The sequence below is a fragment of the Abramis brama genome (genome assembly GCF_963993115.1).
Source record: "Abramis brama genome assembly, chromosome: 21".
NCBI classification, from domain to species: Eukaryota; Metazoa; Chordata; class Actinopteri; order Cypriniformes; family Leuciscidae; genus Abramis; species Abramis brama.
In genome coordinates, this window is record NC_139983.1 from 11,431,693 (window position 1) to 11,456,106 (window position 24,414).

At 40.5% G+C, this 24,414-nt stretch overlaps 1 protein-coding gene across 2 annotated transcripts in view; it reads right to left on the reverse strand.

Annotated features, from left to right (window-relative positions):
* Positions 1-24,414, reverse strand: part of mipol1 (mirror-image polydactyly 1) — a 91,170-nt gene that overhangs the window by 16,719 nt on the left and 50,037 nt on the right. Inside the window, exons 10-12 of one of the 2 annotated variants that reach the window (XM_084097138.1) lie at positions 23,819-23,989; positions 18,375-18,482; positions 5,204-5,295 (exon numbers count right to left, since the gene is read on the reverse strand). In XM_084097138.1, the coding sequence (XP_083953264.1) occupies positions 5,204-5,295; positions 18,375-18,482; positions 23,819-23,989 (371 nt within the window). Of the gene's footprint in view, positions 1-5,194; positions 5,296-18,374; positions 18,483-23,818; positions 23,990-24,414 lie in introns of both variants that reach the window. The other variant, XM_084097137.1, reaches the window with a different exon arrangement.

Below are 24,414 nucleotides of genomic sequence, written 5' to 3' on the forward strand. Positions count from 1 at the left end.
GGACAGTACGATTTTTTGTTTTAAATAAATGAATACTTTCGTTCTGTAATATATATATTTATGGATTTCTTCTAACTTCATAAAATTTAAAAATATGATATCATAATAAATGATATAATGAAATGTGTTGATGTTTTGATGTACATATTAAAGTATGTTGTTTTATGCATGCAGGTCAGTTTAGGACAATCCATTTGCCTATTCACAAAACAAAAAAATGAAATCGAGCTCGCAGTGTAGTGAAAGAGTATTGGAAAAAGAGAGCTCATGTATGTGTACGCTGTATCTGCTAATGACTATTGAGCTGTTGACAGGTTGATCTGTTAGCATGTGTGATAATGAGTGATCACTGGGGAGTTGGGTCGTATGGGGTGTTAATACATGTCTATCCAGCGCTGCCTCCTTCCTGGCTGACGCTCAAACAAAGCACCTTAAACTCACAGTCTAACCTCTCCTTCACCGGCCAGCCAATGATAACCCATTAAAACAACCCACCCCAAGTGAACAAAATTGCCTAAGTGTTTCTCTTCATCAGAGGGGAGCGTTGCACTATTCGGAGCAGGCTCTATCAGAGCCAGAGGTTCACACTGCAGACGTTTTTTTCTACCACCCGATTCTCTCTCTCATCTGTTCACTGCCCTTTCATGTGACATAGACTGTCTGTTATCCTAAAAGACACAATGGAGGTGGTCGGGCAATCCTGAGAGCAAACACACGCAGTCATACTCTGGCCTTTGTTGGGCCTGGAGGATTCTCCTTTTAAAGGTTCAGCGCTGAAACCACATTGGCAGGGGCTGCGGACCAGCGCTGGACACCCTGACGCTCACACAATGCAGATTGTCTGGGGAAATACAATGTGTTCCTTCTCCTCCTCCTGCTGGGACAGACAAAAAGACTACAAGAGTGAGAACTCTTCTCAGATTAAGTGAGTTTGGGTGTGTAGTACCAAACTGAGTCAGCTGAGCACCATATACACACATCAAAAGAGGTATATATGATTCTGCGGAGATTAAAAAGTTCCTCGGAACATTAACGATTATTCAGATAAGCAAGTTAGTTTCTGGATAATTTTTAAAGAACTAGAAAATAGATAAAAGGGCCGTAAAACATTTGGTAACCCTTTATGGTTCAATTTGTTAATATTAGTTAATGCATTAGGTATCATGAATTAACAATGAACAATACTGTTACAGTTTTTATTGATTTTGTGTCCGGTAAGATTTTATAAAGAAATTATTTTATTCAGAAAGGATACATTAAATGGATCAAAAGTGACAGTAAAGACATTTATAACATTACAAAGATTTCCATTAAGTTAATGCTTCTTTTGAACTTTCTATTCCTAAATTAATCCAGTTTCCACACAAATATTAAGTGGCACAACTGTTTTCAAAATTGATAATAATAAGAATGTTTTCTTGAAAATGTATTAAATGGTAAAAATATTTTACAATATTACTGTTTTACTGTGTTTTTCCATCAAATAAATGCAGCTTTTGAACAGTATTCTACCATTGCTCATTGGTAATTTATGTTTGTAAAACATTGACTAATGTTAATTTATTCAATTTAAAATGTAAATTGCTTATTTATCTATTTACTGCTTATTAATTGTTACTAAGGTAGTTGTAAGTTTATGTATTGGGTAGGATTAAAGCATGTAGAATATGGTCATGCAGAATAAGGCAATAATATGTGTTTTATAAGTACTAATAAACCGCCAATATCCTAGTAAAAATGCATGCTAATAAGCAACTAGTTAACAGTGAGAATTGGACCTAAACTACAGTGTTACCAAATGCTGTAATAAACTAAAAGACATACTTAACAAATCTTATTTTAAATTGTTACCAAAAGTTCTCCTATCGCACGATCAGGTGGTAAAACCCTTTTGGAGTGAAACACAAACACGAAATCATGCACAATGAGATGCGGAGGGGATTAATAAGATGTGACGAATGCAAATGGAAAGTCCTTGATACACACGGATGTACGTCTCGGTGAAACCGGACGCAGCTCACTTAACCAGCACGACCAGTTTATGAGCCAAATGTATTTACTCCATATCATCTATCAAAGCCGTCCTCACTGACAGATAAACCCCAAGTAAAGCAAACAAGCCCTCTGGCAGGAAGACAAGAACCGCGGAGGGTGGGTCTGCGGTAGTCCATCACGACCACTGGGAACAGTTTGGTTTGGTTATTTAAGACCCCGACTATCATTTTGAATAAAACCTTAAATAAGCACAGAGTTCAACTCACAGGCCAAAACAATCAGATGTTAGGTGATGCTGAAACGTTTGCGGTCGGTACCTCTGGAGGCTTTTGCGCTTTAGCAAAACAGCTACGAGGATCTCAATGTGGACAGACCTCTGACAGCGTCTGCAGGAGACGTGGCTCGAGATCATAACTTCACGAACGCTCCAATCCTTGAGAACATGAGTTTGCGGTAATCTAATGACTCACTGCACTCAACCCGAGCGATTTATTTTTCCCTGGACAAAGCAAAGTAAACACATAAAAGCCAGTTTCAAATGTTCATAATCTGTTATAAAGCTGGAGGGTGATCAGACTAAATGCATGAAGCATACTTTCTGCTTGAATCAGAAGCACAGTAATGATTTTAGGTGAGAAAAGTGACATGCAATGAGGAACTTTTTTGATTATGCAAGTTTTGCGATGAGAAACCACCTCATCAACATTCCAGCCATTCTACTGCTGGTTGTCAAATAAATGACCAAAAGAAGGAGTTCAACAGGAAAAAGGTTTAAAGGGGTCTTTGATTATGATTTAACTTTTTTAACTTTAGTTAGTGTGTAATGTTGCTGTTTGAGCATAAACAACATCTGCAATTACGGCGCTCAAAGTTCAAAGCAAAGGGAGATATTTTCTTTTACAGAAATCGCTTTTTAAGGACTACAACAAATGGCTGGTAGGGACTACAACGAGCTTATTCCTGGGTTGGTGACATCACAAACCCTAAAATTTACATAAACTCCGCCCCCGGGAACACACAACAAAGGGGGTGAGGCAATGTTTGGGCTGCTTTAGAGAAGAGGAAGAGTTGTTGTCGCTGTTTTTTACACCCTGGAAAAAGTTTGTCCTAAGAGTTTAAAATTTATTTTTAACACTGTTCCTGAATATTTTAACCTCAACCTCACCTCGTTTGTCTGTGCGCTGCACATTTTACGGAGAACAGCTTCCAGAAGAGAGTACAATGCTGGCTATATGCACAAAAGCTTCTCCTGAAAGAGGTATCCATTCCCATTTTGCCGGGACAATCTCTTGTTTATGGATCACAACTTGTAAGTTTGTCTTATTATTTGTAGTTGTAATTATAAGCTTTATGTAGTTGCTATGATAGCTATGATGTAAACGCAGGGCAAATCTTTGCCTCTGCTAGCCTGTTAACTAACATTACAGTATTGATGTAGTGTTTACTTTAGCTTTTGTAAGCTCTTGCTTTGTAAGACTGTTCACCGCCCCTTAAGAAAATTATCCATAAGTGTATGATCGATTACAGTTTGTATTACCATAGTTTTCCGACAAATATGATTAAATGGTGATAACATCGTACCTATAATTTTTTTAGCTTTTTTATTTTTTTTATTAAATAACCAAAATTAAAAAACATACCATTCTGAGACGTCCTGTGAAATCCATGCTTGCAAAGTCCATGCTTGAAATCCGTTCAGCACAATCCTCTTGTTCCTTTACATTGTCATGGTCTGAATCGTGCTCGAAATGGTTTGAAATTGACACCATTGTTAACATTTACATCTAAGTAGAGCTCGCGGTTATGAAGGGGCGTGACATTTCCCGAATACGCGCTAAACGCTGCCAATCACAACACACTGGGCCAGCTAACCAATCACAGCACATTTAGTATTTCAGAAGGAGGGGCTTAATCGAAAACGATGCGTTCAACCTGACTGGGGAGAGAGGTAAAATATTTGAAAAATAATGCGTTTTTTGAACAATCAAGCATGAAAACCCCTTTAAGGCCCTGATATACCTCAAGCAAAATCAAAGAATACACAGGTACAGTATGACATCATTTTGAACAAAATCAGGCCAAAACGAAGTTCATTTGCTCCGGCTGGTGAACACCTTCATACTATCATACTACCTATGACTCGTGAATACGTGATGATGTAATAGGTGGATCTGGCTCTTAGGCCCCGCCTTCTTTGACATGGAAATATTCTCCAGTTAATTTATTTTGTTCAGTCCATTGAAGTCATACATGAGTATAAACATGAACACAATGGAGAACTGCTTTATAATAGAAACTGAAGTTGAACTTCTAATTGAATGAGACACTGAAACTGTTTTTCATTTTAGTGTAAAGCTGCTTGTTTTAAAGCAATCTAAGGTGCTATATAAATAAACGAATCATGACTGGAATGCTGAATTGCAGAGCTTGTGCAAACATATCCACATCGCTATGAACAGATGCTTTCTTAACTGCTGTTTTCTCAACACTGTCATTTTTTCTGTTTTTATTTTGTTATTGAGAGGAAAGCGTGCAGCTCATATTTACATATTCATCTAAACGCCACTCTCAGCAGCATGGGCGATGTCAGGATGTTTTCTAACACTATACTGCTGCTCAGGTATTTCAAACATCTTTTTACCCCTAGGCGAAGAAGGAAAAATAACTTGTCCACGAGAATATCGGGGCCTTTTTACAGTTGACTAATGTGCTTAGGTAAACAATGGTACATGTAGCCTCAACCTCAAACTACCACTACTCACAGACCTTACGCATATTGCACACAAAAATAGAAAGTTCTCTTTAAAATGGAAAGCTTCAATCTGTCAATCTGACAAAATCTGCAAAACATTTACCAGGTCCCATGTTGCAACAACGTACACTGGCTATATGAAACTATGGTTTTGTGACATGCATAAACCTTCAGAATCCACTGTTGATGGACTGGACCACCTCTAAAACTGGATTTGCTCTAATTCCTGCACTGACCTCGACATATTATCCATAACCTGAATTATTACAATCCTCTAGTCTAGTTAAAACACCATGTCCTGCACCTCTATTTATTTGCAAATTCACTGAACACTTAAAGCATGTCACAGCAGGTTCACACTCCATTACAACTCAAACAAACTGTACAAAGCATCAAATGAGTCATTTAAGGAGTTGTTACTGTGCAGTGTAAGCTGAGGTGGTTCACCTGTGATACCTGTGTAGGGTTTGCAGCTCTTCTTCCAGTGTGCGGCTGAGCACCAGGGCTTTATCTCGTTCTCTCTGGGCTTCCTGAAGCTCCTCCTCAAGCTGTAGAGATTGAAGAAATGCATGTCAGATCATATAAAGCTCTCTTACAAAACACTGTTCATGTATGGACAGCTCAAATGACAAAACTAAACCTTTAATAAACACAAAGAAATAGAGAAGTACTAGAGTATGGCTGATATAGGTTTTACCATTAGCTAAAAAAAACTAATAAAATAAAAAATGAAAATAAATAATGCATAAATAAAAATGGTTTAAATTAATTCATACACAATGTTTATTAATTATTCTTTACTTTATTATCTACTAACTAAACCTCAAAGAAGCACAAAGAAAAAAACACAATAAAATACTAATAAAATATTTAAAAAAATTAAAAGAAATAACACATAAAAATGTTACAAATCATTTATTTAATACATAAAAAAAACTAGGAAACTAGTAAAATCAATTAGCCAAACGGACATGATTTATAGCCAGTGCTGGGTCTAAAAACTTCTGAATATTTGACGATTAATCGGCTGGCATATATACAAATACTAAAATGTTGTAACAGCAAGGAATCAAACCAGATAAACAGAAAATGTCACATGCCCTGTGTTTTTGACAGTATGTGAGAGCAAAAGTAAGCTATGCAAACTCAATTTCACACAAAATGTGTGTGAAATGCAATTCATAACAGCATTGCTGTGCTGATTATTATGAACATTAACGTAAACGGTCTTCTTCTACACAACAGAAAGGTTTCTCCTTCTACTGTTTCATAGAGTATACTCGTCTAAAGATTTCGTTAAATTTTGTTTATCGCCAATGTCAGACAGATATCCATCTGAACTCCAAGTGAACTTCATTCATTCGTTCGTGTGCACACAAGGAGAAACTCACACTGAGGGGGATCCAATTGACTATTGTCTTCTAACTCAGCACCTACTCAGAAGCGGTGTGTCGTGAGACCGAGGGATCCCTGAGCCGGTGGGTGTGGGGAAGGCCGGGTAAACACTGTCCCCTACCTCTCAGTGCCTAAACCTGTGGCACAATAAAGCCCTTGCTAATGACCTGCCGTTGAAACAGATGTATTGATGGGCTCATCCTTTCAACAGCTGGGTGAGGAGACAGACACAATGGAGGCTGTCTAAACAAACATGACAACCTGCGCTACTGTAAAGTCCTGCAATATACTCCCCGAGAGACAGACGGAGGACATAAACGGAGAGGAAAAGACAAGAGAGGGGTTTAAAAGAGAAAGAACTGGAGAATAGTTCTGTTAAAAAACATGTTTTTTTTCAAACAGTAAAAAAATATTTTTCAAAGGTGTAAATAAAAGATTGTTGGAGTACATTTTTATGGAAAACACTGTCAGTTTTTCAATATTTCATGTTTAATTTAATGTGTTACTTGCTGGTTTCTTTGAAATTGTTTTTGCTAGCAATTTCGACAACGACTAAGGGTGTGTTCACACTTGTAGTTCGGTTCGCTTGGTTCATTTGGTCCGGACCGAAAACCCCCCCAAAAAACATTGAGTTCTGGTCCGCTTAGAGTTCAGACTGGCATTTTTATCATCGAACCAAAAGATAAAGAACCTAAAGGCATAGGGATATTTTCACAACTTTATAATTTTATAATATGTGGCCCGTTCAGTATTTTTTGGACCGTCAACAAACCTGACGCTGCTACAACTATGAAACTAAAAGCTACTGAGCAAATACAGAGCATTAAATACTTACATAAAACAATAAAATACCAACATATTTACCAACTCATAGAAATCATGAAATAAACGTGTATTAGACCACCAGATATTAAATGTCTTAAATGCAGTTTTACGATGAATACAGACAAGTTACCATGACACCACCACCAAAAGTAATGAAATGTGTCTGCTTTACTATAAATCACATTGCGAGCGCTTCACTATGTAACGTAACACACTCATTGCGACCGGGTTAACAGATGCATAACTTTATGGTATCAGAACAGTCTGAACCGCAACCGTTGACAAACAATAACTATACAGAGAATTAATAAACCAACTACGACCAATTATCGAGCCCTCTAAACATGAAAATATATCGCTGCATTCTTTGTGGCAAGGAAAGTTTGTAGGTTAATGTGTAAAATGTGCCATTCAAACTGTGACTGAAACAGTTGCTATAGCAGCCTAATATTAATGCTAGAAAGCCTATGCAGTAATTTAGATTTTTTTTTTTAAATAGTCTAATTCTATTTCATCATTAAAATCTATTTTCACATTCATCTTGACTGAGGGGGCAAAATAATCCTGGTGAGGGGGTGACATTTTAAGGTAAATTCTTCATTAAAAGTTATTGTATTACTTCAGAAATATAGAGCACATTCATCAAAGAGTCTCCTTTTGTGTTCCACAGTATAAAGAAAGGCATACAGGTTAGGAATGACATGCTGGCGAGTAAACAATGACAATATTTATATTTCCTCGTTGAACTATTCCTTCAAAGGAATGCAAGACTTGGAGTTATCATAAGCACTAGAGATGAATGACTCTTTAGTAACTTTTGCTATAATCTGGGGTTTGTCAAATTGAGGTGTGTCGTTGATAGGCTTGAAATTTCAAGTTTTCTTCAGAAACACAGGAATGCTGTCCGTGCCTTATCTTCGGGGTGTATCGTAAACTGTGATAAAGCTTTGAAGGTTTCATCTTATTGATGCATTGTCTGCAAAACGCATTCGGCTTCTATGAGGCACCCGTTTGACATCGAGCAGTATGTTATCAAGATGCATTGGATTGGGGAGTTTCTTTTCTTTACTGAAATCAACCTGCAATGCTTCACTGCAACGTGAGCGCAGTGCACCGTTATAATACGCCTGTGATGCGGTCTGCAATAAAAAAAAATCTTCAACTGCAGACTAAAGACACATAAGCAAATCCAATATTTGCATGCTTTAGATAAGTAACACAACGCATAACTGCAACGGAAACAGGCCTATGACTCGAACACCGGTGCATTTAAATCCCTGAAACACTTTTACCCATAAGCACATGCAGCTTCCGCTGGTTCCCCAATCACTCTAATTACTGGAGTGCAGGTCTCGAAAGTCAAAGAGAACATCAAAAAGCCTCAAACCTCTAAAGTCAATATGTACTTTTCTCCAACAGGGAGGGGAGCTCGACTTCAAAGCGCAATTCTTTTAATCTTATGTATTTTATCAGCATTCATTACAATATTATCCAAATTAGGTTCCCAGAGTAACGTGTTAACCTGTAGAGATTAAGCCCTGCAAAGGAGGGTCGCAGCCTTGACCTTTATGAGCGAGCGTTTGGTGGGGCAGAGGTGGGCTGGTCGTGGCCTTTGTGACCCAGTGGGGAGAGGAGGATGTGATGGAGGTTATCAGCGGTGTCACAGTCCGCTCCGTCGCTGACTGAAGCTCATTTAAAGCAGCACGGCCCGTATCATGTCAGAGGTCACCCAACGCTTTCTTGCTCTATTGAAATAAATATATTATAACAGGGTTCGAACAGATACTGTCAAATAAAATTCAAGCACTACTTTTTTGGTTTTCAAGGACTACAATCAGAGATCTCACTTATCAAACAATATCTTTATTATCTTTCAAATTCTAAAAAGGGTAAATGGATAAATAAAAATAAACCATTAAAACAAAACGGTACAAATAAAGTGCAGCACATGCAATGACTGTGGTAACTTTAACCATTGAAAGGATACTATGACAAAGATATCGCTTTCGTTATTCAAAATACATGATTGACCTGAAGAATGAAAGCTGTATCATATACTTGATATTTATATGAGCAATATCACGCTCATAGCCATGCAAAATGGTTCTATATCTACATCAGACGGGCTGCAGGGTTAATATTGCGTGAAAAAAATTGTTTTATCAATAAGATGAAACTCTAATTTCACATATATTGTCTTTCAATAATTCAAGCACTTTTCAAGTACATTTTCATAAATATGGCTGTTTTCCAGGACTTACATTTCAAAAAGTCAAATTCAAGTACTTTAAACCTTGTACAAAACGTGTTATAAGACTCCCGAAGCATTCTATTCAGACCATTTATGAAATCATATCAACCCTACTCTGTATTTAGCACATTGGCCAGCCCTGATGAACAACAGTGTGCACTAAACCACTATGCAAAGGTTAGTTAACCATAATATGGGACATTTATTTGTAGAAGTCTTAAAGGTACAGTAACAAAAACAGCACTTTTAATTTCACAGGGAGGGGTGAAAAATGGTCATGTAAAACTAAGCTTCTAATAAATTCATAAACATATCTGCTAAACTGTTAAGCAAACAACTAATACTTTAAGATTAAACACTTTAACACATGTAACACAAATTTGAACTGGACCATTTGATTATAAGGACTAATCCTGTGAAACACACACCCCTTCTCTATTTCCAAGCCTGTCACCTGATGATGTGTGATCAAACATATTCAGCTCTACAGGTCAGAGACAAAAGACTTGCATCCTCGCCTGACAACAAAAAGGCCAAATGCGTGAGATCCCTCCTCCGCAGAACACACTCATAAATCTCTCTCGCTTTAAATCGCCAGTAAGACTCACACCTTGTACAACTAAAACATCCCCAAAGAATTGAACGCTCAGAAAGAGATCTTTACGAGGAACCACCATCTTTTATTAGAGGTGGAACAGAACCAGGACATGATGCAGGCCAGATTTGAATGCATGACCACCAGGGCTCAATGTATCTACAGCTTGTGTGCTGTTAGGCCATGGCTCCTACTTAAAACAGAGCAATTTACTCGTTCTCTTGTCATGTGGAAGACAAAAGGAATCCTTTTGAAGGATGTCCAGGTTTATCTATAGGACGAAATAGTCAACATGGACTATTAAAGTCTAAAAAGCACCATAAAAGAATAAAGGTAGTCCATTTAATTCAGAGGTTCTCAAGCAGGGGGCCGGGGCCTCTGCAAACTTCCTTGGGGGCCCAATAAGTCTTAAAATTATTTAAATGAAAAAACTTATTTAAAAAGCAGAAGAAAAAAAATACAGATGTAAAACATTAAACTAACATCATAGTTTTGAGTTTATTTGTTTTATCACAACAGAAGTACCAGAGCTACATTTCAGCTTATATAGGAGGGCCCAACACACTCTCATGGCAAAACTATTGTACTATTTTTAACTACTTGCCTATTTTTAACTATTTTGGCAAATTGGTGACTATTTAGTATGAATTTGTACAATGTCAAGTGTACGTTTCCATATGATCTGCTTAGACCTTCATGCTTACCTTTTTTTTGTACAAAAATCATTTGTTTTCGAAGAAAATGCATACGAAATTGTCACCTTATTAGTTTTCTCATGAGATTAGGTCGAAGGGCCTTTGAATATTGTTTTGGGCAAAGAGGGCCTTGAAGTCAAAAAGGTTGAGATTGAGAACCACTTATATAACTTGTTCACTATATTCAGAGTTAGTTCGTTTAATTAAAACGTGACAAGATGTTAGTGTTAACTGTGAATTTACTGTGAATCAAAACTGAAAATGAACACAGTGCTGCGCTTTGGCTTTACTCTGAAACATGCAGCGCGTCAGACTATATTTATATAATTACATCGCAACCATTGCGATATGATGATCGCACAAAGCCATACCACATTCTCTCTCACAACCATGCATTGTAAAAATTCATAAAAAAGTTAAAAGCAACTGGTGAGTAACACCATTCCTACGCAGATTTTTACTCGCATTTGGCGCTTTAACATTTTTCCATTTATTTAGAAATGGTTTAAGGTCTTTTCGCGATTTCAATCATCATAACCCCAAACATTTTTTTTCTCAAATTTACGCAATTCACGCTGTTCACACTTTTCAGGTTGAAAAATACGTTAAAAAAATCACATCCCTGAGATGAAATCAGTAAGGGCCCCGCAGAAGAAGTTAAAGGTGAGGTCTGGACAGAACGATGAAGGCCAAGAGAGTGATGGGGGCAGGAGCAGGCGTGTGAGATCCCTTCACTGCTGTCAATGCAGAAGAGAAAAGCTGCAGAGCAAACACAGGTGGTTCAGAGCGAGGGCAGAGCTCTTCACAACGGCCCCCGCGAGCCTGTCCACATCCCCCACTCAGCATTTAGAGGGACGTGCACGCTTGAAACTAAAACCAGCCGTATACGTTGCATCTCTCTTATTTTAATGTAAGCTAATTTGAAATATTACAGACTAACTGAATCATTAAACAGTCTTTGTCCCTTAAATGAACCTTGTTTCCTGTCAGGTCATTCCCAAAAAGGTTCTCATGAAATTACAAACACACAAACCTGCTTTCAAACACACATTTCACATTATAGTCAAGATTTCCCGTTAACACATTCAGGCCCAGATTGAATTGACAGACTGCAGAATAGATTTAAATATGTGTTATGCGATTTAAGTTATGCGTTTAACGGCGCTGAATTCATAATCAAATGAGCTAAAATAACTGGTAAACACACACACACACAAGGGGTAAGGATGCAAACAGATTAAATGTGTGTTTGAAACATGCACATCCTTATATACACCTTCTGGCTGTATTCGATTTTAATTAGACATTATTTAGTCTGTTTTTGTTATGGGGGCTGTATTGTAGGCCTTTTTTTTTTTTTTTTACTGCAGGCAATTGGTGACCACAAAGATAGCAAAGCCTGACCAACAATAAAGCTCTTATGGTTGTTGAGCAGGTTCTTTTACATGCGCTGAGGTGAAAATGAGACTGAAGAGATAAGACAAGGAATAACCCCGGGTGATATCAACTGACAAAAGTCACGGGCCAAAAAACACTTTGCAGGTGCTTTGCTGTTCTGGTGAAATATGATGATGAAATGACAACAAACGCTAAAATACGCCCCTAATTTCCATCTTAATTGAAAAGAAAAAGAAAAACAACTGGCCTATCTTTACCATCATTATCTTCCATGATAAAAAGAACACCGGTTAACATTCTCTAAAGAGTCTGTCGATTAAAAACCTAGAAATTAATCATCCAAATGAAATCCCTGAAAGTTAGTGTGAGCTAAAAGCTAAATATAAAGATTTCAGAAGGAAGTCTTTGCTCATCATCTTAAACTCAACTCTTTTTTCATCCTGAAGATTTTCTCTGGCTTTCTTTAAAGTAAAATGTCAATCGATAAGTGGAAGTCCTGTTCATTTTTAAATTGTTTTGTGGATATGTTCCTGGCACTGTTGACTAATTTTACAACAGCTGTTCCCATTTCGTTTTAAATTAAAAACCCCGCTCTATAATCCCAGGAGTCAATCTATAATTAAGGGGATTTATAGAAAAACCAAGTGCTACATTAATAACAAAATTTAATATATTTCTTAATAAGCCATCAGCCGAACCGTCTTAAATGTGAAATATAATTTTTTATTTTTTGGGGGAAATCTTAAGTAAAATTGCTTGGAGACAGACTGGACTTTTTACCAGATTATAAATAATCATTATTTTTTATCTACTGGTAATCATCGCCATGTGGCACAGACGAATCAAAGCATTTTCACACCACAAACCACATCATCACATCTAAATACAAACAATCCAGTATCCATTTGTTACTCATCATATGATATCATGAAGTTGGAGTATCATTATCACCAGTTTTGCCCCTCACCATTGTTTTTTTTCTGTGAATCCGACAGCAAATGTTCATCACATGGCTACACCATCAAAGCAAGTGATTACAGGCCTAGAAAAAGCCTAAATAAATATCTGAAATATATTTCATTAAACCACTTTCTAAAAATCAGAGCTGAATTTAACACGAAAAAAGGACCAACAAGGTCATTTAACATTTATCTTTAGGAATAAATAAATATTAATAAATAAAAATAAATTATAAAATAAATAAATACATTTATTTAAAAAATAAAATAAAATAAATTAAGTAATTAATAATAAAAAAATACAAAATAAAATAAAAAATAAATAAAATAAATTAAGTAATTAATAATAAAAATAAATAAATAAAATAAACAACAACGCCCTCACGCGTCACAGCCCGCCAAAAGGGGAGTGGCTTAGCGTATATAAAGAAGGCTCGGAGGCTGATTCTCTGATTTTCCGTCTCTTCAGCGAAGCTCTTCGCATCGCTGCACTCTGAGAGAAGCCGCCGCTGTCGAATCAAGCGCCTGCAAGCTGAGGAAAGCGTCTGAGGAAGCCGGCCGTCTTCGCCGCCTTCAGCCATCCGTGCCTGCTTCGCTATCCGGCGACAGTATCCTTTTACTTGCTTCTGCTGTGTGTTCGCCCCCGCTACACACTTTCTCTAAAAGAGCCGGGGCGTTTGTCAAAATGCCTCGTATTTCCTGCGGCTCGTGCCGAGCCCATCTCAGCGACAGGGACCGCCACGTGATCTGCGCTCTCTGCCTGGGACGTGACCATGCAGCCGTCGCCATGTCTTCGGGCGGCTGCGAGTTTTGCGAAGAACTGCCGATGTCGACCCTGCGGGCTCGACTCGCCTTGTTCGACGCCGAAGCTGCTACTCCACCCGTCTCTGGGCCGCGTAAAAAGAAACGCCGCTCTCAGAGACCACCGGAGTCCGATGGGCCAGCCAGGTTTTCGCCGGAGCCTCTCCCGCGAGCCTCGCCCTCTCCGCTCCCGCTTCCCGACGCGCAGCTGCCGGCTCCCGCCCGCACTGCCGTCGCCTCAGGGGATGAAGCGGATGAGGACGCCATTGTCGACAATTCAATTCGCTCGCCGTCCCCCGCGCTTTCGAGCACGGACCGAGACGAGAGTGAATGCGGAAGCAGCCCATCTGCTTCATACAGAAATAGCGAAACTATTACGCAAAGGGGCGATAGAACGAGTGCATCCTTCTTTGACCGAGACGGGCTTTTACAGCCGTTATTTCCTCGTTCCCAAGAAGGACGGAGCTCTCAGACCCATATTAGATCTGAGATATTTGAACAAAGCTCTCATGAGACGGCCGTTCAAAATGCTCACGACCAGACAAATCCTCGCGCAAATTCGCCCGAAGGACTGGTTTATTTCACTCGATCTGAAAGACGCATACTTTCAGATTCAGATTATACCCCGTCACAGGCCATTCTTGAGATTCGCCTTCGACGGTCAGGTATATCAGTACACCGTCCTTCCGTTCGGCCTGTCTCTAGCACCCCGTACATTCACGAAGTGCATGGACTCGGCCCTCGCTCCCCTGAGAACACAGGGCATGCGAATCCTGAACTATTTGGACGACTGGTTGATTCTAGCGCAGTCAGAGGAAGAACTCATTTCCCACAGGCTAGCGCTTCTCAGCCATCTGGAAAACTTGGGTCTCTCGGTCAACTGGACCAAGAGCTCATTAATACCCAGTCAGTCGATCTCTTTTTTGGGAATAGAGCTGAACTCGGTTGCCATGACGGCCAGACTGTCGACACAGCGCGTGCGCCGTATTCGACACCTCGCCGCGTCTTTTCAGGAAGGCAGGTGTTTCCCCCTGAGAACATTTCAGATGATGTTGGGCCACATGGCCTCAGCTGCAGCAGTGCTTCAGCTGGGCTTACTGCGCATGCGCCCGCTTCAGCGCTGGCTGAAAGCGAAAGCGCCCCGCAGAGCGTGGATTACCGGCGGCGCGCGAGTCAGTGTGAATCAGGGCTGCATCTCAGCCCTGCAGCCCTGGCTGGCGGCCGAATGGTACCAAACAGGGGTGACGATGGGAGTTATCTCGCACCGGAAAACAATCTCGACAGACGCCTCCAACCTAGGATGGGGAGCGCTTTTCGAGGGCAGACCGGTCTATGGCCTCTGGTCAGACCGGGAGAAATGCCTCCACATAAACTGTCTAGAGATGTTAGCGGTCGAGAAAGCGCTGAAGCATTTTCTCCCATACCTGCGGGAACACCATGTACTAGTCCGCACAGACAACATGTCAGTGGTGTCCTACGTGAACCGTCAGGGCGGGATCAGATCCAAAACCCTCTGCGCTCTGGCGGAGTGCCTCCTCGTTTGGGCTCAGGGCTCATTGCACTCGCTGAGAGCCACGCATGTACCTGGTCACCTGAACGACGGCCCAGACAAACTGTCCAGGGACAACATTCCCCCCGGGGAATGGTCTCTACACAACCAGACAGTCCAATTTCTATGGCGCCTTTTCGGCAGAGCGAAAGTCGACCTCTTTGCGTCAAAAGACAACGCTCACTGCCCAATATTCTTCTCAAAGAGCGAGGACGCGCTGGCCCAAGCCTGGCCCAGCGTCCCGCTATACGCTTTTCCCCCGATCTCGCTGCTACCCCAGGTGATCGGGAGGATCAGAGAAACGCGCCGCTCAGTGCTCCTAATAGCCCCGTACTGGGAGAACCAGACATGGTTCCCGGAATTAGTGCGGCTGGCGGACTCAGCCCCATGGCCGATCCCGGGTGAGAAGAGACCTTCTCTCTCAAGCCCGCGGTTCGATCTGGCATCCCCACCCAGAGTGCTGGGCTCTGCACGCGCGGAGAATCAACGGATACTCGTTGATTTGCCAGAAGGGGTTATGAACACGATCACGCAGTCGAGAGCCCCCTCTACGAGGTGGCTTTACGAGTCAAAATGGTCTGTGTTTAATAAGTGGTGCACGGGGAAAAATCTGAACCCACAGACGTGTGGTGTTTCGTGGGTTTTATGCTTCCTTCAAGAGCTGCTGGATGTGGGCAGGTCCCCCCTCCACGCTCAAAGTTTATGTTGCGGCCATTGCAGCTTTCGCCGACTCGGCGCGCGGCCGCAGGAAGGAATTTAGGCGTACGCAGGCAGGAACGCATTAGGAAGGAATGAATTCATCACCCGCTTCCTCAGAGGAGCCAGGAGGATGAATCCCCCACGGCCCCCCTCGGTTCCGATTTGGGATCTGTCTTTGGTCCTAGAGGCCCTGAAAGCATATCCCTTCGAACCTTTAGACTCTGTGGATCTGAAATACCTCACGTTCAAGACCGTTTTTCTGATAGCTCTGTCTTCAGTTAACGCGTCGTGTCTCGAGTTCGGACCGAACGACTCTAGAGTCATTCTCAAACCGAGACATGGTTATGTCCCCAAGGTAATGGGCACTCCGTTCAGAGCGCAGGTCATTTCCCTCTCAGCCCTACCGGCCTCCGGTGGCGAGGTTGACAGTAACCTCCTCTGCCCTGTCAGGGCTCTGAGGAGTTATGTTACGCGCTCCGCCGTTTTCAGGCGTTCGGAACAGCTGTTCGTTTCGTTTGGAGGGCGCACCAAAGGTCTCGCCGCCTCGAAACACAGCCTGTCCAGATGGATAGTGGACGCTATTGCGGCAGCTTACGCATCCAAAAACCTGCAGTGCCCCTTGGGCATACGGGCTCATTCCACCAGAGGCGTGGCCTCGTCGTGGGCATGGTCTCGTCGTGGGCATGGTCCAGCGGGATTTCCATTCATGACATTTGTACAGCGGCAGGCTGGGCCTCCCCCTCTACATTTGTTAGGTTCTATAACCTGGAAGTTCCTGCCCTGCAGGCTAAATTGCTATCCGTCTAAATCGTATGTATGACCCGCCCTGGCTATGCGCGGGCTACTTATTCGATTTAGCTCTCCTGGTTGAGCTGCACCGAAAATGGGGTTATGTCAGTGTCTGTTTAGACCGGCAGAGCCATTCTACACCCCTTAACGTGTGCTTATGAACATGTGCTGGCCATTCTGTTGGCCACCTGTTTTTCCACTTATCAGTGTTCCCAGGGCTTCCCCTGGGACTCATATTGTGGATGCTAGGCGCGCACGGCGTTGACAAGGGGTTCCCGTAGCGTAAGCTAACTTACGCAACACGAGAGAACCTCTCGTAAGAGAACGTAATCGGTTACTAACGTAACCTCGGTTCTCTCTAGAAGAGGGAACGAGTATTGCGTAACCCGCCGTGCTCGCGCCACGAGCTCATGTCGCTTCAGTTGACGGAAAACCAGAGAATCAGCCTCCGAGCCTTCTTTATATACGCTAAGCCACTCCCCTTTTGGCGGGCTGTGACGCGTGAGGGCGCGCGCTTATGCAGTTGCCGCGGAGCAGCCAATGAGCGCGCTAGGAAGCCCCCTCTAGGTCTGCTAGCTGCTGCACTGCGTTGACAATGAATTAAAAATTAAGGATAATTTTTTGGCTTCATATCTCGAGAAAAGATGACTTTACCCCGTAGCGTAAGCTAACTTACGCAATACTCGTTCCCTCTTCTAGAGAGAACCGAGGTTACGTTAGTAACCGATTACGTTTTACCCTATAAAACTATCAAAATTTTATATTAGACAATTTACGTCTAACAACTGATGTTTGAACTAGTGAGGTGTATACATTCAAATCTCAGTTGTTGGACAATTAGTTGACTAGTCGACCATCATAAACCTTTTTTTATTAGTCATGAGCCATTTAGAGATGGTACACTATTTCACTACCATTGCACTGATATGTATGTGATGAATAAAACGGTGTAAAAACTATTTCACCATGACTGCTAATAATAACACAAGCTCAACCTCCCATCTGACACCTGCAGCCCATTGGGCGATGAGGTTAAGTGGATGATTACAACTAATGTAGTTAGTGTGTGAATGTATCCAGCTAAGACGCGGGTTAAGTCAGTTTGTTCAGATACATGTCTGACCCTGACTCAGCACCCCTGCTCGCCCAAGTCTCTCTCAGTGCATGTTTACATAGCTCTATCTAATGACGGCCCTTTTACAGCACTCTGCATTAAACTCAAGGGCTCTGGCTGCATCAGATAAATACAGCAAATCAAATAGGCCCGTGTTTGCCCTGCGTCTCCCTGACAGACCCGCAGCGAGGCATCGCAGCACACTGACCAGCCTGTGTCATCCTAAAACCCTGTCAAACAGACACCCGTGGCCACCAGTCTATCGCTGCAAATCGCTGGAAAACAAGAGCAGGAGAGAGCAAATAGAAGTTAATGAATGATACAGTGGAGAGTGTAATGACGGGCTGATAAAGGGTCCAGGGGCGACCGTGTGCGCGTACGGGGGACTGCTCGTACGGTGAAGGTCGGATTCGAGGATGGTGTTGTTGGCAAACACCCCTGGTGTGTTTCGGTAAGCGTGTGCATTCTGTGAAAGCTAGCGTGGGCTAACCCGAGGGCTCGTGACATTAATTTCCAGAGGCTTCTTCCCACGTGGGAGGTGTGTGTGTGCGCTTTACCTTGCTCGCTCGTTCCCGATTGTTTTGGGCGGCCAGGTGGCGGCTGCTGTTTGCAGAATTATGGCATGGCTCTTTCACACGAATAAGCTCTTGTTCCAGACGCTTGCACTGGGAAAGAGAGAGAGAGAGAGAGAGAGAGAGAGAGAGAGAGAGAGAGAGAGAGAGAGAGAGAGAGAGAGAGAGAGAGAGAGAGAGAGAGAGAGAGAGAGAGAGAGAGAGAGAGAGAGAGAGAAGCAGGATCACTTGAATGCATTAAATCACAATTTACCCAGGTGAATAGACCAGCTATTAGAGGCTTGCTTTTACACATGGTTACTTCTGCATTAAACAAACAAGCCAGAACTATGTCAAATTAACTCCTGGTGATCTTACCCAGTCACTTTCACTGGGAGTGGGATCAAACACATCTAAAAAAGAACATCTCTGATGTTTCTCAGAATTGCTCAGACATATCCTCTATGCATTGTACTATATTATATTTACATTCCAAATAACTGGTTAGATATTCAATTCTTACAATCTTATGATCTATAATTAATCGTTTTATGAGGAGTAGGGGTCATTTTATTGACAAAATAATTTAAAGTGCAAACGCTGGTGCACAAAATGATTACAACTTTGTTGAAAGCGTTTAAATAATATTTGCATTAAAGTTGGCTCAAGAATCCTGTGAAAACCAGTTGCACTGCCACATGGAAAAATAGTGTATGCAAGCCTGTTCTATGAGAGGTGAAATCTCTGCAGGGTATAAATCTACATTCTCAGTTATGACTATATTTACTGTAAGAACCTCAGCACACACTTGCTGATATTACTCTCAGTTTGTGTCTGTGATCCCTGGAGGGACAGACTCATTTGTGGTATATTTCAAATATAAAATCACTTTCTTTTATGAAGAAAAATATGTGTGCTGTGGAACGTCTATACAGTGGAAAGAGAAATAGTTTCAGCCACTTGAGTAACTCAACAGCATTCAAATATTAGGAAAATGCACATTACAAAAGACTGCTTGAGTTTGAGAGATGCCAAAAAGTTTTTTGGTTTTTTTAATTATTATTATTTTTTGCACGTCAAAGTAAATGTTATACAGGTAAAAATAATGATATGTCAAACAAATTTTGCAAAAATAAACAAAAAATAATAATAAATGAACTTTTTAAGTTAACATAAACAAAGTTAAGTAAACATTTTAAATTATGCATTTTCCCGGTAATAGCATGGTAATACAAAATCAATCTATCTATCTATCTATCTATCTATCTATCTATCTATCTATCTATCTATCTATCTATCTATCTATCTATCTATCTATCTATCTATACACACACACACAAATTATACAAATAAATAGCCAGGGGATGAAACAATTTGATGTTTAAATTAAAATCAAGGTAAATTGTACTTAATTTGTCTTCCGGAAAAGATATAAGTATCTTCTGTTGCTTCTGAAGGGCAGTACTAAATTATTATTTTTTATATTTAAACAAAAAAATGTGGACATCTTCATCCTGTTCAAAAGTTAATGCTTTGTGTTTCCTTCTGGAGGATAAGTGAATGTTTTTAACCTTCTTTAATAGTTGTGTTTGAGTCCCTCAATTGTCCTCAGTGTGAAAAGATGGATCTCAAAATCATACTCACTGCTGGAAAGGGGTTAAAATATGCAAAAGATGCTGGAAAACTGAATAATTTGCAGGACCTGAAGGATTTTTCTGAAGAACATTAGGCAGTTTAACTGCTCAGGACAAACAAGGGACTCAAGAACAACCATCACAAAACAAAAAAACAGTCTTAATGAGGTAAGGGCACACACAGTATTAAGAATCAAGGGTACATAAACTTTTGAACGGGGTCATTTTTATAAATTCAGCTATTTTTTTGTCTTGTGGACTATATGTAAACATCTTTTATGTAAAATATCTTATTCAGGACAGTACTAAATAACATAACATGCATTTTAAATAAGTTATATATATATATATCTATATATATATATTATGTGGTTTTATATGTAAAGTGGTGCAACTAATGTTGGTGGTACACTGCCCTCAAAAACTATTAAATGCTAAAACTATTACAAATACTACTATAACATTTTGAAAATTGTTTCACTCTATTGAAATATGACTACTTACTGAGCAGAATTGAATAGCACAAGTGCCTAAACATAATTCCCTATCCACAAAGCCCATGTCCTCTCCTCATTTTACCTTACAATATGAGACTCTCCAGCAGACTTTCATACAGACAGACTGAGAGACAGACAGACGCTTTAAACATACACTGTTGTGACCAGCTCTTTGGTGGGTATTATTGTAAGTAGGCTTGTTTTATACCAGTCCATATGTGCTCCTCTCCATGTCCACATTCCAGGATCGACGGACACTTACCAGGAATGTAAACCATCCTCACGGCCTGACAAGTCCCAATGTTTCAACATTCAGCCGTCTCAAAGAGTAGCGCCCGCGCAAACAAGCCTCTCAGCCACCGACCCCGCTCCTGTCTCTTTCCTCTGCAGACTAAAATAATACCGCCGCCGTCCAGACAAAACACACAGCTCCTCTTTAGTGTCAGCCTGAGTTATGGTTCTCGGGCAGCAGATGTTTTTTAGGGGGAAACGTATTTTAATCAGAATGCACCTCTGCGGTGACGCAAAAGGCCAACACTGCAGTCAGCGACCCAAAAATAACCAGGGCGAAATGGAGCGTAGGAAGTAGGAACAGACACATTAACCTATTTTAACTTTTTAATCCACCAATTAAAGTCTCAGATGGTAATATTAAACAGCACAAAAACACAAGAGTAGAAATAAGAGGTCTGAACCCACGTGACAGCATGTTCTACAAGCGGAAAGAAAATTCAGCGGAATAAGATCTCAAGACAATCAGCAAAGCCCAATTCACCGTGAGATGCGACTCAATTTCCTCTCTCACTTTAACATCAGCACTCTATCAAGATCAAGAGAAATTCAATAAGCGCTCAGCGCAGGGACATAACGAAGCAGATCTTATTCTCTGCGTTAACTGTGAGGAGACTGTGAGGAGAGGAAGGAAGTGAGAATAAGATTTATTTCTTCCAGCACTTATCCAGCTTTTCGTATTCCGGCAGGCCAAAGGGATGTGGCGGCCCTCTGCCTGGAGCCGGGCTCTAATCCCTACGAGATGAGGAGAGGGATGGGTGGAACGGCAGGGGAGGGAGATATCCTTGAGGATAGAGTGAGGACCCATTCCCGTCTCAGAGGGATTAGGCCTGGGGTTTTTGCAACTTATTTCTGAAATTACCCCACAGATTCAGGTTTTTGGCCCCAATGAAAAGCCTTCTAGGGGACGTTTTGCAGCCGTGTGCTGCTGGGTTTTTGGGGTGGAGTTGGAAGAGTGACACCTGGCCTTCTGTTCATTTCAGAGAGGTTGACACAGGTTGTCATGGTTGAGCTGTCACTGGCTTTCCGCCTGCATTTATCTGCACGACAGGATTTATTTTATGAATCTGGCCTACCTCCAATAAAGGACTCAGTCGATCAGAAGAATCTGAGCACTACAAGTACATTTAAAATACGAACAGGGCAAAATCTAAACATAAGGTCTCTATTAATCCATTAAAAAAAAAAAAAAAGACTTGAAAGTCCTTATCTTAGACCCTCTTATATCCTTTTGGCATTGAAAATGAATTGCTATAATAGCATATCATTTAAAAAATGTTATCAAAATATATCTGCCTGGCCAAAAAAAAAAGTCGCTGTTTGGATTTAGATGGGCAAATGCTTAATGTCCCCGTAAAGTCAATCATTATATCCCTTAAAACTCATATTTAATCACCAAAATGACATATTTTAAAAAAAAAATCCTTGAAAAAAATGTATTCATGCCTTAAAATAGCTTGAATGTAACTCTACACCATTGCCTTATTTACTATACCTGGTTCTATGAATATGCAAATTAGCTCCGCCCCAACCAGCTCAGAGATCCACTCGTTGACAATCACATGTTGACCTGATTAGTTACAAGGTAGTTTGTGACGTCATAAACACCAGCGATTTCAAACCGAGTCTTTGGTTAAATTTGCACATGGTTTGTCTTAAAGCATAAATATAATAATCACTGCAATAATGATACAATGATAGACTTTTAAAGTCCCCCTGTGGTGAAAATGAAGCTTTTAAAATTAAGCTTTTAATGTTGTTTAAGTCTATGTGGTGTTATTTAAATAGATCAAAAGTGACAGTAAAGACATTTATAATGTTACAAACTATTTCTATTTCAAATAAACGTTTTTTTTAAAAACCTTTTATCCAAAAAAAAAAAAAAAAACATGATTTGAAAAACTACTGATCAGAACTGTTTTTAACACTGATAACAATAAAAACTGATAATAATACGAAATGTTTCTTGAGCAGTAAATCATCATATTAGAATGATTTCTGAAGGATCATGTGACACTGAAGACTGGAGTAATGATGCTGAAAATTCAGCTTAAACATCACAGAAATAAATTATATTTTAATATATAAGGATGAGAGAAAGCATTCCAATCGAAAATATTCCTGCAAATCCAACCATAGAAATATTAGAGCAGATTATACCTTGCAACCACCTACACAGATGAATTTACAATCACACGAAGAGTATGCTTTTATCTACACTACATTTCGTTGCAGAAATTCCACTTTTATTGCCAGAATCCCCCTTATTTTTGGCAATATAAAAGAGTGTTGTATCACTTTCCAAAAATCCACCTCATATCCAATAAAACTGATTACAGTAAATTACCAGTCTGGAACACTGTTCATTTCTGAGTGTCACAAGTCTAGGAAATCAAATAGTCAGAAAGGCCTCGATGACCTGTACCATCACACCTGATAAAAGTTACAACACACAGTACCCACTGACCCAAAACAACACCGGGAATGACCGTTAGATACAATTCCGTGTCCAAATAATGAAATCAAGCACATTATATAACACCAATTTTGAAACGTAGGCAATATTTATCAACAAAGAAATCCCAGCAAATACATCCACTGCCCCACACTTGAACTCTATGATGAAGCTGAATATCTGGATGTCAATATTTAGCTACCTGCTTGTTTGTTTTCATTTGATTGAATTATGTGTGTAGGAACGATATACCAAATATTTGAGGTTATGCAGCAATATTTGTCCCTACATGTGAATTAGGTAGCTGGTGTGTTGATTCTTAAATCAGTGCAGGATCTGTGAATAAACACAGATGTATGTGCTTTAATAGACCAATAATCAAAGTCATCTCGGAGAGGAGTTCAATCGCAGGAGGAGGAGAGATAGTCAATATTTAGAGAGTCGTATTTGATTTTTTTCTATGGTGTAAAGGTTTCTGGCTTGGTACACAACTACTGTGAGTGGAGTCTTTAGGGCTGGTGTGGGTTAGGATTGACCCTTTGTGGAGAGCATGTGTGTGTCGTAGGTTTGTACCCTGGTTATAGCAGTGTCTCTTTCCTCTATGACGGCTTTCATCTCCTCTGAGGTGATCTGGGAGCGACGCTCTCTGGCTCTCTGGATCTGCTCGATGATGGCCGCCCCGCTCCGCTCGATAGCGAGGGCAGAGTCTGCGCTGTTAACCCTGTTCAACAGCTCTTCCAGGTCCTGACCAGAACAAACAAATAAAAGCACAGTTCATCAGGCAAACAGCATTTGATCATGTATTAAGAATTAGTCAATATTAATTATCACTGGCATTGGCATTTGAATCTTGTTTCTAGCATCTCTGACTAACAGCTGAATTATGGCTAGTCATTTTCAGGAGTGGTGTTTGCATGTGCAAAACTCTCTGTCATGATGCAAAGCTCTTCTGAGAGGTTGGATAATTGAACCTTTTGACAAAATTTAAAAAGAAAATTTTTTGTTGAGTGTTATATTTGATACATCAAACTTTTAGTGTGATATAGTGAGAATATGGAGCTCATACCTGAACATCAATTTTATTCAGAGGTCCGAAATGAGCAAAGATTTGCAATTTGGTGTGGTTGTTAATACAACCCCAAATCAAGAGAAGTTGGGATATTTTGTAG